The 14,846-nt window shown below is 39.2% G+C and overlaps 1 protein-coding gene across 7 annotated transcripts in view; it reads right to left on the reverse strand.

The window, feature by feature from the left end:
• Positions 1 to 313: 313 nt before the first annotated feature.
• SYNJ1 (synaptojanin 1) overlaps positions 314 to 14,846 on the reverse strand; it is an 87,634-nt gene continuing 73,101 nt past the window's right edge. For 4 of the 7 annotated variants that reach the window (XM_064273190.1, XM_064273188.1, XM_064273187.1 and 1 more), the window contains 5 exons: positions 12,794 to 12,829; positions 12,583 to 12,653; positions 11,378 to 11,486; positions 10,928 to 11,145; positions 314 to 3,295 (listed from right to left, as the gene is read on the reverse strand). In XM_064273190.1, the coding sequence (XP_064129260.1) occupies positions 2,516 to 3,295; positions 10,928 to 11,145; positions 11,378 to 11,486; positions 12,583 to 12,653; positions 12,794 to 12,829 (1,214 nt within the window). In that variant the 3' untranslated portion in view covers positions 314 to 2,515. Of the gene's footprint in view, positions 3,296 to 9,598; positions 9,728 to 10,927; positions 11,146 to 11,377; positions 11,487 to 12,582; positions 12,654 to 12,793; positions 12,830 to 14,846 lie in introns of those variants that run through there. The other 3 variants (XM_023548462.2, XM_003410304.4, XM_064273191.1) reach the window with 2 other exon arrangements.

The following is a 14,846-nucleotide window of genomic DNA, read 5'->3' on the forward strand; positions in this document are numbered from 1 at the left end:
GGGTCTCTGCTCCTGTCATGCTCCTGTGTTATTTTGATGGCAGCAAGATTCTGACTGAGCACTTCTCTTACACAATAAGTGCACACAGGCTTCTTGATGACTCGTTACCTCAGAAAATCTCTCTTATTGCTTTTAGAGTAAGCATTCTACAGAGAGATGAAATTAATGAAAATAAGGTCTTGGGTTAAAATACCTGATTTGACAACAGGAGTTAACAACCTATAATCCCCAAATATCACTAACTGGTATATGCAAACTATAAGAGAACTGGTTAAGAAAAATTCTTCCCTTTTGAGCAAAGCAGTCAACATGGTAAAGACAAGTGTATTTATTTCATAGACAGCACATTTCACAGGATATGTACAGAATGTATACCACTGACTTTAATACTTCTATAAAGTATATAGTTATAAATATTGTATGCCACATAAGCAATAAAACTTTTACATATAAACAGCAAACTACTATAGAGAACAAAGAATTCACAGAGAGCCTTAGTGTCTAATTTCTGCTCTGCTTTTAACAGAACTGGTAAAGATTTCAATAATACACAGAAAAGTGGCTAGTTGTTTGGAGTGTACATTTTGACTTTCATAACTTTGTGCATTTTCAGCAACTTGCCAACGACTGCAATTTTCCTGATAAAGGCTGAGCTGCTGCATGAGATGTATATTTTAGACAGTAGTTTATATGTTTATATTCAGTGTTTCAGAACTGAACAATAAGTTTAACCTAATAATGAATTATCTTGTTAATGGAGAGCAAGGACCATATACACTAATCACGTAGATGTTAAAGCCACAGTTTCAACAAGTTAATTCACATTTGAAGCACGATGCTTACTGTAATACTGCTGTTTAAAATATACTACTGCTGAAATGATTAGAAGCCCCCCCCCCCAAAAAAAAAAACACAATATAAAACAAGAGTTATCCCTAACAGCAAATCCTGGCTGTTTGACAAAGAGAGGATTATTTCTATAAATATAGCGTTTTGATAGCATTTGTGCATTTAGAAAAGGGCCGTTTCTCTAACAGGTTTGCTTCTGTTTTAAGTGCATAGCAGTCTGCTGTGGTTTTATATATTCTTAGCCATAAACTCTCTTTTCTGATACTCCCCCAATGGACATCTTTGAAGGTGAAGGTGGACACAGAATTTCAGGCGGACAGACTCAACCCTTCACATAAAAGGAATGTTAATGTGAGTCTTAACAGGTAAAGACAATTTTAACTTAAACTGACAACAAAACAACTATTGCTCTAGGGGGTTTTCTGACTGGGTTTATGTAACGCTATCAATACCATGCTCTGTAGAAATCCTGTATATGTCTTCATAAAATGAATAAAAGTGGGACTCATTGCATATTGGCAGTGCAGGAGAAAAAATACACAGCTAATTTGAGGCATTGCCTCCGAAGACTTAAAGCAGCAATTTAGATATGTGACCTAACTTCTTAAGGGAAGCGAGTATGCGCCCAATTCAAAACACACAGAGGAGTGCTGCTTTTCCCATGAGAAGCAGAATGCCCAAGTGAAAGCAGCAGATACTAGGGTGTGGGGGGAGACGGGCAACATAACCTAAACGTGCAGGGAGAACACAGTGCGTTCAGACCTAACGTTTCTAGTTAGACACGGTGGTGCGTGCCTTCCCGACATCTAAGGCCGCAGTGCTTGCTTGAGAGGGCTGGGACATCCACCCACATGACCGTGACCACAAAGGATGCTGCCACCAGCTGCAAGGACCTTCTCCTAGAGAGAAAAGTGTACAGAGGTATACACAGTGGGGTGTGTGTGTGCATTTGTGTGTCTGCAGGGGTGGGGTATGGAATGGGAGATAAATCAGACTCTGTAGGGACAGTATTCTAGTTTGGGCAAGAAAATTAATAAAATGTCCAAATTACATTTGCAGTCATCTATTTGGTAATATTTAAAAAAGATGTTGTTAGAACTTTTACGTAAAAATTTGATTCAGATTATATCTTGGAATTTAAATTATGAATTTTACAAAGATGTAAATGTATATATATATATATATATATATATATGTATACACACATATATATTTTCTAAAGCAAAGCCTTCCAAAACTGTTTCACTATAACTTTGGCAGATCTTTGGTAAATACTCATAAATACCAATTATTAACAAGTATGAAATGGCTGGCAGTAATGTCAGCTAAAAGTTGTCTGGACTTTCTAAGATTCTTCAGCGAAGACTCACAGAGAATTTCTGAATAAGGACTATTTTTCTAAAGTAGTTTTAAGCACTTTTTTTTTATGGCTACTACTCTCTTCTATCCATCTGAACAAAAACACACCAAAACTCCAGTTAATGATAATAACTCCAGTTATTTCCAATATACACATATTCCAGCTTTGTACACATTAAATAGTGGTATTTTATGAAGATATCAGTGCGTTCAGCAATTCCTTATTGCACAAAATGAATAACGAATGCCCAATTCTTTTGGCTTTACCCTGCCAAACTAAGAAACGGCTGTTTTCTATTGCATACCATTATCTTTCTGTAAAGCCCAGGATGGGTGATGCCTTCGACGCCATAGCTGTGCAAGGATCTCCTGGAGGGGCAGGACCGGGTGGCAGGAGCGGAGGTGGGGGTGGTCTTCTTGATGGCAACACACAGAAAGAAATATTTGTACCCTTATTCCAGTCATCATCAAATGTCAAGTCTGAGCCAGAAAGTGAGCCTGGCTGGTTACCCAGCGAGCCTGGACACCAAGCTGATTTTGACTTCTGCTTCACACCAAAGTCCTCTTCATCCTCGAAGGTTACCCATCCTTTTGGATTGCTACTTTTATCCGAGGTTTGGCTCTGCATATCAAAACCGTCCACAAAGCCATCAAGGGAAGATGAAGGCTTGCTTGTGTTAAGACTGTGGGGCCGCAAAGAAGGGGAAGGGCTGTTAGCAACAGGCCCTTCTTTGGAGGGCCACGAAGCTACCTCTGATTCTTGAGAATCAGCTCTAAATGGGTTTCCAGGAGCTGCAGTCCTGTCAGTGAAAGGATTTGTGCTGGTCAAGCTAGTGATAAATGGGTTTGGAGAACTCCGCATGTTCTCCTGGAATTTACTCCGCGCTGGAACTGGAGGCGTTGCCGGCATGCAAGTTAGAGAACTCAGAGCATCAACACGACTTGGTGCTGTAGAAGGCAACTGAGCAGGTGATGCTTCGACAGATAACTGAGCCTTTGATACAAGCAGATTAAATGACAGATCTTCAAATGGGTCACTCTTTAATGGTGATTCTGATCTGACATCAGAGACTCCATTTATTTTTACCTGGAAAAGAAAGAGGGCACTGAATAATCACAGTTTGTATTTACTCTTAGTATTTCCTATGCTTCCTGTCTTAGTTGTGCTTCATTTTTAGGGGGCAAGGACACAAATTTAGGGACTGAAAAGCAGCTTTGGGTACTTTGCTACTCTGGTGGTTTAAGTATGATGATGGAGCTAAGGTCTTACTCCTTAAAAACTCCCTACTAAATAAGTCTTTTTACTAAATACATTCTTTGAATTCCAAAGAAATTAACAGAACTTGCTTCATGCAAGTATTAAAACGTTAAAATGGAGAACTGTACAGAATTAACAAATGATTTGTGTTCACCCCAGTCCTATCACATTCTAGCACAAACTTAAGAAGCCCGGACTCAAACCCTGGGCTAAATGTGTGAATGAACTTCCAGCGCCCCTCTGTGACGGTGATGTGGTTTCACTGTTCCTGTAAATACGTTTCCATTTAAAGTTACTGGTACTATGGAAATTCAATTAAATGGATGAAAATTTGGTTTTACTAGTATATTTGTATCGTAAGCTGAAGACAATACACCTTTTCCTTTTCTACTTGGAAAAATGAATTTTCAAAGAGTTCTTTGCCTTTTAATGTAAGTTTCCTTTTTCAGAATAAACTGTGAATAATGTAACAACTGACCTGCCTCATCTTGTAAAAATGTTTCAAAGCAGATATGCTTATTAATAACCAAGTACAACATATATATTTTTTAAACGGGGGGAAAAAGCCCACTTTCTATTTGGTATTTTTAATTGTAAAATCAAAATGAAGCTGCGCCCAGAGCAGTGCCCAGTCCTTCCTATGTGATAGAGGTGGTCGTGGACTGTTACTGACAGGAGGAGTGTCCTGAATTATTTTAGTGATAAAAAGTTCACACTGCCCCCTGAGAGCCCTTCTCGCCTAGTTCACGGAGAAGCTTCTGGAGGCCAGCAAGGCTACCGGGCTGAGCAAATCCAACCGTTCTCATGGGAAATAGTACTCTGATCCTGGCCGCGTGAGCAAATTAGCTCACCAGGCACTTCATTATTAATTAAGGGAAAGAAAAAAAAAAAACCTCTGTATAGTTGTTATAACTGGATAAATGACTTGGACGTGCATGCCAACTTTGAGGATAAGAAAAAAACTTCAGGGTTGGAAAGATTGGGGAGGGAGCGCCCCAGCTCACGGTTTTCAATATTTTTCCTCCTCAGAGAACAATATGCTTTCCTAACAAAATGACACTACCCAAAACAAATTACGATAGTTATTAAAGCAAAACAACTACATTTTCATGAAATAGGTTGAAAAAAAGACCGGCAGTCCTGATGAAATGTAACTAGGTTACAGACCACCACCGTTGGCACTGCTTAAGCACTGGGATCCCCATGTGCAGAAGGAAATTACGGGACAACTTGGTAAGTGAATCACTTTCAGTATCTGGTTGTTTGATTCAATTGTTATGGAACATACTTTACAATTAAATGAACAAGTACTGAATGAACAAGTAAATTTTTCTTCAAACAAATTTAGTGTATAAATTTGTACAAATAAAAGAGTAAACATGTAGCAGACTCATAAACCGTATGCTACGTGTATAAAAGGTAAACTGACCTACATATGGAAGTACATATCAGAAACAAATTCATCACAGAAATCGGAAAATTACAACGAACTATATTTCCAATAATCTCTGGATTATTTATGATTAATAAAATAAAATGGAAATATTTTGATGGAGCCCAGGCCCCAATTCTCCTGTGGCAGATGGAAGAGTTCACAATATCGATATAACAAGAAAGGAGAATTTTATGCTTTGCATAGCTTAGCCAGCCCAAGCCAAATAGATGCCATGTGTTTAAATACCTTTACTTTCATATGTGAGAAAAAGTTTTATTTCAAAATAAAAGTAACTTGGTAGCTGCAGTGTCATCCTGCCCAATCAGACTTGAAATTACAATGAGAGCCACACCACCACACATGACACTGGAATTAACTGAAATCTAAGCAGGATTTGTGATGACATTAAATACAGTTATATTTTTTCAGAGAAAGGTGTTGGAAGGATCTTCAAATAATCCTGTTATAATATTAACTTTCGCCTTTCTAAATCATCGATTCTTTCTTACCAAAAAGAATCTTGCTGGTAAAACTACTTAGAAAAATAAATCCCCATAAGAAATCTAAGAAAAATGACTGAATTTTGTGTTGAAGTGATTATGTCATTTAACAATTAATTGTGAAAACTGAGAACCCATTTGGTTTTGCCAAATAGGTTTCCATATGCCTAAAGCTTACCTCTTTGAAGCTATACATTTTAGTTTTGTTAATTTTCATAAAAAATGAAGCAAAAAAAAATTGTAAAGCATTAGCAAGAAAGACTAAAATGGTTCCTAAAAATTCGAAATAGTAAGAAAAATAAAAAAGCAAGTTTTATGGTATGATAGTAGAGTTTATGAATGTGGACAGGTGGTTTTAAACATGGGTGAGTCTTGAGATGTATGAAGCAGAAGGTTCATACATCTGATGTGCTAGGACGGATGGAAGCACAGAGAAGATTGATAATAATCAGATACCTGTTACCCTGAAGGGTGCTCCTGCTTTGAGAAAGAGAACACAGACATCAAAGGAGAGAATTAGGAGGACAATCCCAGACCAACCAGCAACCCTAACAATGCAGTCTTCAAAATTCCTTCAGTTCTACCACACATACAGAATCCAACAACAGTGATATTTGCAGGTCACAGCATTAGTTCAAGCAACAATTCCAATTCCTTTCAATAACTTTGAACACAAAATTTATTATTGAATTAGGGCCCAGACTTAAATTTTGCCTGAGGTTGATTACTAACCAGTTTAAAGCTTTGGCATGTATATATACATACTCCAAACAGATTTTTGGGACTCTAAAATGTTTAAGCAGCTTAGGAGAGCCTATGGATTTGTCCTCGTTAGAGAAAATGTACAAAATGACATCACTCTGCAAAAGCCCTAGCTCGCTGGAAACCAGTTTTCATTTAATAAGTGGACAGGATCCAGACTGCCCCATATTACTCAGACTTTCTGAAGGATGGTATCACTAACTCACCTTAAAATTTAAACAAGGTAAGAAACTAGATCTACTTTTGTTGTTTAAAAACAAAATTCATCATAATCTTTCTATAATACAGCAGTATGTTTCTTACCCAGTATGCTCAAGAAACAAGGAGCTCTGGTGACACAGTGGTTAAGCGCTCGGCTGCTGCCAAAAGGTCAGCGGTTTGAACCCACCAGCTGCTCCGTGGGAGACAGATGTGGCAGGTCTGCTTCCACAGGGATTACAGCCTTGGAAGCCCTGTGGGGCAGTTCTACTCTGTCCTATAGCATAGGGGCACTATGAGTTGGAATTGGCTCAATGGCAACAGGTTTGGTGTTTTTGTTTTTTTTTCTTTAATTCTCAAGAAACAGTTTTGGGCAAATCCTCCCCAACACCTAAAGATGGTATTATCTTTAATTAGGAAAACATACTTTGGCAATTTAGAGAGATACCATTCTAAAATACATTAAACATTTTTTTGGGTTTCCTGCCATAGAACTCAAGTCTCCTGAATCTGAGTTAACACTTTCTTGATGATCTCAGAACTCTCTATACTGGGACAGGAGAGCAGGAGAGGGTTCATACTAAGACGTACAAGGCTGCTGGACCCCATTAAGTAGACCCAGAATGCTGAGTTTTCTCCTTGGCTTCTTCCCTCATGGTCAGCTCTCACTTTTATTCAAGTGAGTTCCATGACTTTCCTTACTGTGGGATTTCCCTGCTTCTGGTTCTGGACTGATATTCAGATGACTAAGACACTGGAAGCCTAGCAGAGAAGTGAGGCATTTTTGTATGTCATCAAGAATATCTAACGTGTTATATAATGATTCATTAGATATAAAAAAAACTTTCCCATATAGAATTATAGAGTCAAAGGACATTCGAATAATAAAAAGTAGATAACATAGTTTAAAGAAAATATTCTATATCCGACTGTGGAGAGCAGTGACTGGGGTCTTAAAAGCCTGCAAGGGGCCATCTAAGATACATCTATTGGTCTCACCCTGGCTGGAGCAAGGGGAAATGAAGAAGACCAAAGACACAATGGAAAGAACAGTCCAAAGGACTAACACTCCACAACTACCACAACCTCCACCAGACTGAGTCCAGCACAACTAGATGGTGCAGGGGAAAAATGTAGAACAAAATTTAAATTCACGAAAAAAAAAGACCAGACTTGCTGGTCTGACAGAGAATGGAGAAATCCTGAGAGTACGGCCCCCCGACACCCTTTTAACTCAGTACTGAAGTCACTCCCAAGGTTCATCCTTCAGCCAAAGATTAGGCAGGTCTGTAGGTCCAACAATAACACACATGAGGAACATGCTTTGTAGTTCCGTCACGTGTCTGAGACTAAATGGGCATCCCAGCCCAAAAGCAAAGATAAGAAGGCAGGAAAGGACAAGAAAGCTGGACAAATGGAAACAGGGAGCCCAGGGTGGAGAACGGGAGAGTGCTGACACATCAGTGGGGCTGGCAACCAATGTCACAGAGCAATCTGTGTATTAACTGTTTAATGAGAAACTAATCTGCTCTATAAGCTTTCACGTAAAGCGTACACACACACAAAATAATAATAAAGAGAAAGCTAGGCCATGTAGGTTTCCATGTTTTAAGCAAGTCACCTTGTTGGTTTGGGGCAGAAATAATAAAGATTATTAAGTGTTCGATTTTAAGACTATTTCATGTCATTACCAAACTATCAAATTTTGTCAGATTTTAAAACCTCACTCTTAACTTTGTCAACATATAGCTACTTCAGAGAACTTTAAAAATGTTTTGAATAAGTATTATTCTTAAATTTCAAAATTAAAAACATGTAAGAAGGTGTAAGACGAAAAGCCCTCTCTCCCCTCAAACTGACATTCCTAGAGGAAACTCTTGTTAAGCACTTTGGGATCCTCACAAACACGGTCTACACACAAATGAGATGCCTACCCTCCAAAAAAGAAAAATGTGTACATGTATATAATTTTCAGAAGAATTTTGTATGCATGACTGAGGAAAAAAGAAAATTTAAAACAAATGTCTTGTTTTTGTTTTTTAATTTTTATTGTGCTTTAAGTGAAAGTTTACAGATCTAGTCTCTCATAGGTCGTCTTGTTATTTTTGATAAGTGGAATGTCACACGACCCAAAAGGAGAATGTTACCAGGCCACATACAGTGCACATGCTGTCTGCCACCAAATCACCGTGCTCATTTCATTGAAAAGCAGTGACAAATGGCCCTGGACGGTCACAGGCACATCCATCCTGTACCACTGTATGTCAAAAGATGCTTTATACTCATACTGTCATGCTGATCTAAGGATACTTACACCAATACAGAGTTTTAGGAATTAAGGTACGCTTTTACTATGGACTAAGGAGCCCCTAGTGGTGCAGTGGTTCAGTGCTCAGCTGCTACCCGAAAGGTTGGTAGTTCGAACCCCCAGCCACTCTTCAGGAGAAAGCTGTGGCAGTCTGCTTCCATAAAGATTACAGCCTTGGGAACTCTATGGGGCAGTTCTACTCTGTCCTATAGGATCGCTATGAGTTGGAAGCAATTCAATGGCAACAGGATTACCACGAACTGGATGCCCCTTTTCTGCCCTCAAACAGGAGTAAAACGCTCAGAGCTTTCTGCCCTACAGTTCCATTTAAAAAACAGAAGTGCATACATTACAAGAAAGAAAGAAGAGAAATTCCTGACTCACTTCCGGTGGCTTGGTAGGGAGAAAAAAATAGTGGGTTTATTCTTTGAAGGATTTCTAACATTAAATATCTTCAGCATCTTGGATTTCTGAACTAGAAAATACAGGCTACTTTCTGGTATTCATCAGATTAAGAGAACATTTTATTTTTCTCTATTATATATATCTGGAAACCCTGGTGGTATAGTGGTTAAGTGCTATGGCTGCTAATCCAAGGTCGGCAGTTCGAATCCGCCAGGTGCTCCCTGGCAATAATATGGGGCAGCTCTGCTCTGTCCTATAGGGTCGCTATGAGTCGGAGTTGACTCAACGGCACTGGGTTTGGTTTGGTTTATTATTTATATCCTTCTTCAGCTTTCACGAATGTGACCAATAGTTTAACGAGCCAGTGCTCACTGTTCTGTAGTTGTTTATGGTTATATTCAGAATGTTTAAAAAGTCCTGTTAGTATCTGTTTTTCACCATCTAGAAACTAAGACAGGAGATGGTTAACTTCTACCAACTAGCTGGACACGCTCATATATCTGTAAAGATAAATGCAAACTACAACCTGTAAAGATGCTTCAAGGACACCACCAATGTATAGTATTTCTGTATTTTAGATCTTTCCAAGTTTAAAAGCAGACTTTGAATATTTCACACATTTCTTTGGCCTTAATGGCATTTCCAGGTTGAAACTTCAAGGTAAAATAAAATACAAAGTTAGATAATAAAAAACATACTAATAAATATAAATTTCATTTTAACAATTTTACCGAAATGTGTATAACAAAGCTAAGTAAAACAGCATCTAACCAAAAATAATTTCATCTGAATGATTATTCCTGTACTAATATAACTTTATATACATGAGAAGTCTTTTCAACATGAGATCGCTCTGGCAGAACAAAGGTCTTATGATTTCAACCCATCAAGGCAATGGCACCATCTTCTGAGAGACACTAGTGAGGTGACCTGTTATTTTAATAAGGAGCCCTGGTGGCTCAGCAATTAAACAATCAACTGCTAACAAAAAGGCTGGTGGTTTGAAATCACCAGTGACTCCAAGGGAGAAAAATGTGACAGTGTGCTTCTGTCATCAGCCTCGGAAACCCTGTGGGGTCACTAGGAGTCGGAAATGACCTGACAGCAGTGAGTTGGTTTATTATTTTGACGGTTTTTTATTTTGGTGAACGAGCCTCTTGTTGCAACCCCAAACCTTCTAAACGGGTCCAATAATGACTACAGCGATTGGAAGTAAGTGAGAAGCTCTGATGTCGGTGCCAACACAGAAAAGAGGTACTGCTTGCATTAGAGGAGCAAAAGGATTACTCTGTATTTACTGAAAATTAACCACATAGCCATTGGTCGAGGGGCTGATTTGTTCCACCTTCCTCTCCAGGAAGGAAAAGCCAAGACTAATTTATTAGTCGCGGGCAATAAGAAAAATAAATCCATGGTGTCCTTGCTAACTTAGTAGCAATTCAAAGTAAATTATGCATGGGAAAAAAAAGTCACAAACACTTTAAAACATTAACGTGAGAAAAAATGGCCTGGGAACCAGTGGGAAATGCCCCCAAAAACCCTGATTTAGGATCACTGTGAGAACACTTGATCTAAGCAGCAGATTAAATAAATAAATATAAATAAATAAATGAAAGAGAGAGAGAGAGCCCCCAAATAGCCAAACCATGCATTTATCATATGACTAGTCTGTGAGGTCAAATGACACTCATTAGTTAAAGTCCTATTTCAAGACGTTATTAATACCAAAAGACAAAAACAGACAAGTCTAAAGCTTGAATTTGTTCTTATAAAAGCTAATAATTAAAATAAGTATGTTTGAAGAATGCACCGTATGCCTCAAAGACGGTATTTTGTTTAACAGTGAGACTTACTTGCTGTTGTGAGGAAGACTCTGAAGGCAAGTTATGGGATGACCTGCTTCGAGGCGGTGGTTGAGGGGGAGTTTCCAAACTTGGCTGGGGTACAGACTGAGGCAGAGGTGCTGTCACAGGGACAAGAGGCTCCTGCAACTTTTGAACAGGTTGGGGCAGAGAAGGCTGCCCGGGAAGGGCAGCCTGAGGCTTCAGTGGTTCAGGAAGGTAAGCTGAACCTAAAAAAAAAAAAAAAATTTTCAGATGTTAAATGTTTTCCAAAAAACCAAGTGTTTTTCCCTCCTGTAGTGAGATGTTAGGAGGACCTTCTAGTTTCTTTGTCCAGTAAGCAGCCTCGTTTCTTGTGGTGTAAAGAAGGGCATCTATACTGAACAGCTTGTGGAAGGTGGGTGAAGATAGAAGGGAAAACGAAAGAACACAGGTCAAGCTGGTATTTCTAACAGCGTCTACCTCTTGGTGCTTCGGAGGGTTTGCTTTGGCTTTCGGGAGTCTGTCTTCCAGCAGATGCCCGGGCGTGGCTCTGTGGGGCACTAATAACTCCAGCACGGGGCGGAATCGTCTACAAATGGGAAATATGACATTTGAGACACTTATTTTCAAAAGATAAGATTCTGCAAAAACATCTGCTTTTGCATCACCTTTACTCTCCTGTCTGGTATTATTCCCCATCTCATCATTTCAACTGCTATTTGTAGCTATACATTTTTAAATCTTCCCTTTTATTTTTAAGCTACCATGAAATAGTGTACTATGTGCCAGGCACTGTGCTAAGCACTGTATAGGCATTCTCATTTAATCTTCAAAATGTCTCTAAGAGGTAGGTATTGTTTTATCACTCAATGAGAGGAAATGCATATAACCTGCCCAAGGCCACAGAGCTAGGGTCCAAACCCAGGGCTCATTGCAGGGCCCTTGCCCTTACTGCTGTGCACGACTGCTCTAATAGGCCGGGAAGACATTTAAGGTCACAGGGATATGGAACCATGTTGATTCTTAGCAACTAAAAGCCTTACAAAAAACCACACCCTGTATCTTTTTTTTTCTAAACACAAAAGTAAAACTCCGGAATGACTAACTCACTATTCCAAATTAAACACATCAGAAGATGCGCTGCTCAAAAATACGTTTTCTCTTTTCATACATTTTCTGAAGGCTCTAAGCTCACAATTCTTATTTTAAGCCAAAGTTAGTACGACTGCAATCTCACGGAAGCCTGACTTTCTCCTATCCTCACAGTGTCAGTATATTGACTCTATGAGAAATACTTTTCCTTAAATCTAATTAAAACCCTTCTTATTGAAGCAAGAGTTGTCATCCTCATTAGTTACTCAGGTACTATGATAAAAAGCTGTCCAGGTGTACCAGCACCTCATACACCTGACACCCTCAGCTATTTCTTTTGTGACCACGATTATTTCAGCATATCACTTTTATCCAAATACTGAAGTACGTTTAGTTACTTTTGAAGACTATGTTAATATAATGTTAGAGTTGACAGGTACCTTAGAGGTTATCTATTGCCAATTCCCTCATCTAGAGCTGAGGAGACAGAGGCCTTGAAAGGTCACATGATTTCTCTAAGGTAACAAAATTAACAGTAGCAGATTTGGGCCTAGGACCTGGACCCTGTGGCCCCCAGGCAAGGCATTGCCTACCGGTCTGGCTGCACTGTATCCAGCAGGGGCTGGGCCTGCAAGTCCTGCCTGAGGTGAAGGCTGACTGCGTCCTGGAACAAAGACATCACATCATGTGGTTAGGTTAAAAAAAAAAAACAGTCATATCAAACATGAAACCATGCACTTATAATCTGAGTTTTATTTCATGGTCCAGTTTTAATGTTAAGTAGCTAAAGTCAAAAGTTTTTACCTATATCTTTCCGTGTCATTCCAGGGCTTTTGGGTGCTTTGAAGCAGGAAGGAAAAAAATAAGTCATAAATAAACAGAGTAATATCACATAACATCGGCTGGCTGCTCCGTTTCATTACCAGCAGAAATGGGAGCGTGAGATGGTAAGAAAACGAAGTAGTTTGTGTTGGGTAATGGTGGAGGCTGCTATTATGATCAGACCTGAGTGAAACAGCCCAAAGGAGAGAAAAATTAGAAGGCTTAGAGAGTCTCTTATGGGAGACAAGTTTAGTCCTCGGTCTGATATCTCACTCATAGGGTCACTTCTAAGTTGATTTTCCAGCAGAGCTCTCTCCTATGAACCTTCAAACATATGGTCAGACTATATGCATGGCCACGGTCTGCACACATGGCCATGGTCTGCATGAGTGGCCATGGTCTGCACGCATGGTCACAGCTTGTGTACATGGCCATGGTGTGCATGCATGGCCACGGTCTGCACACATGGCCACAGTCTGCACGCATAGCCATGGTGTGCACACACAGTCACAGGCATGTGTACATGGTCACGTGCACGCTACTGCTCCCCAGACACTGGCAGACGGATTGCTCCTGTGCAATAGACAGAGCTGCATTTTTCAAGTTTTACACAAGAGGCTCCTAACAACACTCCTTTAGGGCTTCATGCTGTAGATATCATTATGGCTAAAACAATCTTATAACAAGGTCCTCTGGATTTCTATAACAAATCCTATGACTAAGGTAGGAGACAGGCATACTTTACTACGAGTATCAGTATCATTGCCTTATGGAAGACCATGTTAACACATTAAAAGATAGCTAAAGGATGAAATGAACTAAGTTACTTTTTGGGTCAAAAAGAGTAGGAGGGTCTATCAAAGGCAGCATCAGATGTTCGCCCTCCTTTTTGAGAGCAAATTCAAGTGCAGTTGTCCTGGGAAATGCACCAGCTCTTTAACAAATAGAATCTGGATGAACAGCCTCCGATCTTAGCAGTCTTCTAAACAAGTCCAGCTCAGCCTGACTACACATAAAAACATGAAGCCATCTGAGATCATTCACTGAATATATGTTCTTGGATCTGAATTAATAGTTTAAATATAATAACTAATTTTTAAAACTCCAGGTTTAATATAGTACATTTCTAAATATTTGACTTATTGTGAAAAGAAATTTGAAAGCCTTCTTCAAACAAAACAGTGCCGTAATTTCACCTCCTACACGCAAATGTACACAGAACAGAGCACAAAACAACAGGAGAATTTCAGGGAAATTAAACGGATATATGTTAGAAACTATATACAACATAGAAGGAAAAGAAAGAAAAAAATAAAGGTTACAAGGTATACATAAAGAGGGGAAGGACAGGTATACAGTTGGACTAAGCAAAGATTTAGAACAGAATGCCTTTAAGCAATGGAGGGGCTGTCGCTTAGAAGTAAAACGAGAGGTCAATCTCTATGAAGCAAGTGTCTCCTTACTTTCCTCCATCTGTCTCCTAGCTACCCAAGGACTGGGAGGGGCCCCTACACCGTTTTAAAGAGAGAACAGAAGCTTGTCCAGGGCCCATAGCACAGAATAAAAGGCAGGCGTAAAACTACTGCATCAAAATTACTTTTATAAAAAGCCTCTTTTATTGCTTTAAATTTCTTCAGACATATCATACAAACCAACGTGGCTTCATGTGCCTAGTCCAAACCCGAGTCCTCCCTTTCCTCAAACAGAAGACAGAAACGGGATGATGGTTTTCTTTTCCTAGCTGAGATTACTCACAGTGGGGAATTAAAAAATCTATTCGATGAAAGCCTTTTGTTTTACAATCATCTCATTCCTTTTATACAGTTAGGCCACTACTAAAAGCTCCCATCTTTGACAGTCCAAAAGTCAAAAACATCCAAGAATGAAGTTTCAATTCCATTTCAAAGTTCTAAAAAACTATATTACATAAACACAGCAGAAGTCAGATCTTGACAAATTAGAAGAGAAAAAAAAACAGCTATGAAAATACTACCCTGATTTTTTCCACCCAAGCTTACTTCCTTATAAAAAAAAC

Source organism: Loxodonta africana, chromosome 20 (assembly GCF_030014295.1).
Source record: "Loxodonta africana isolate mLoxAfr1 chromosome 20, mLoxAfr1.hap2, whole genome shotgun sequence".
In the NCBI taxonomy this organism is placed as follows: domain Eukaryota; kingdom Metazoa; phylum Chordata; class Mammalia; order Proboscidea; family Elephantidae; genus Loxodonta; species Loxodonta africana.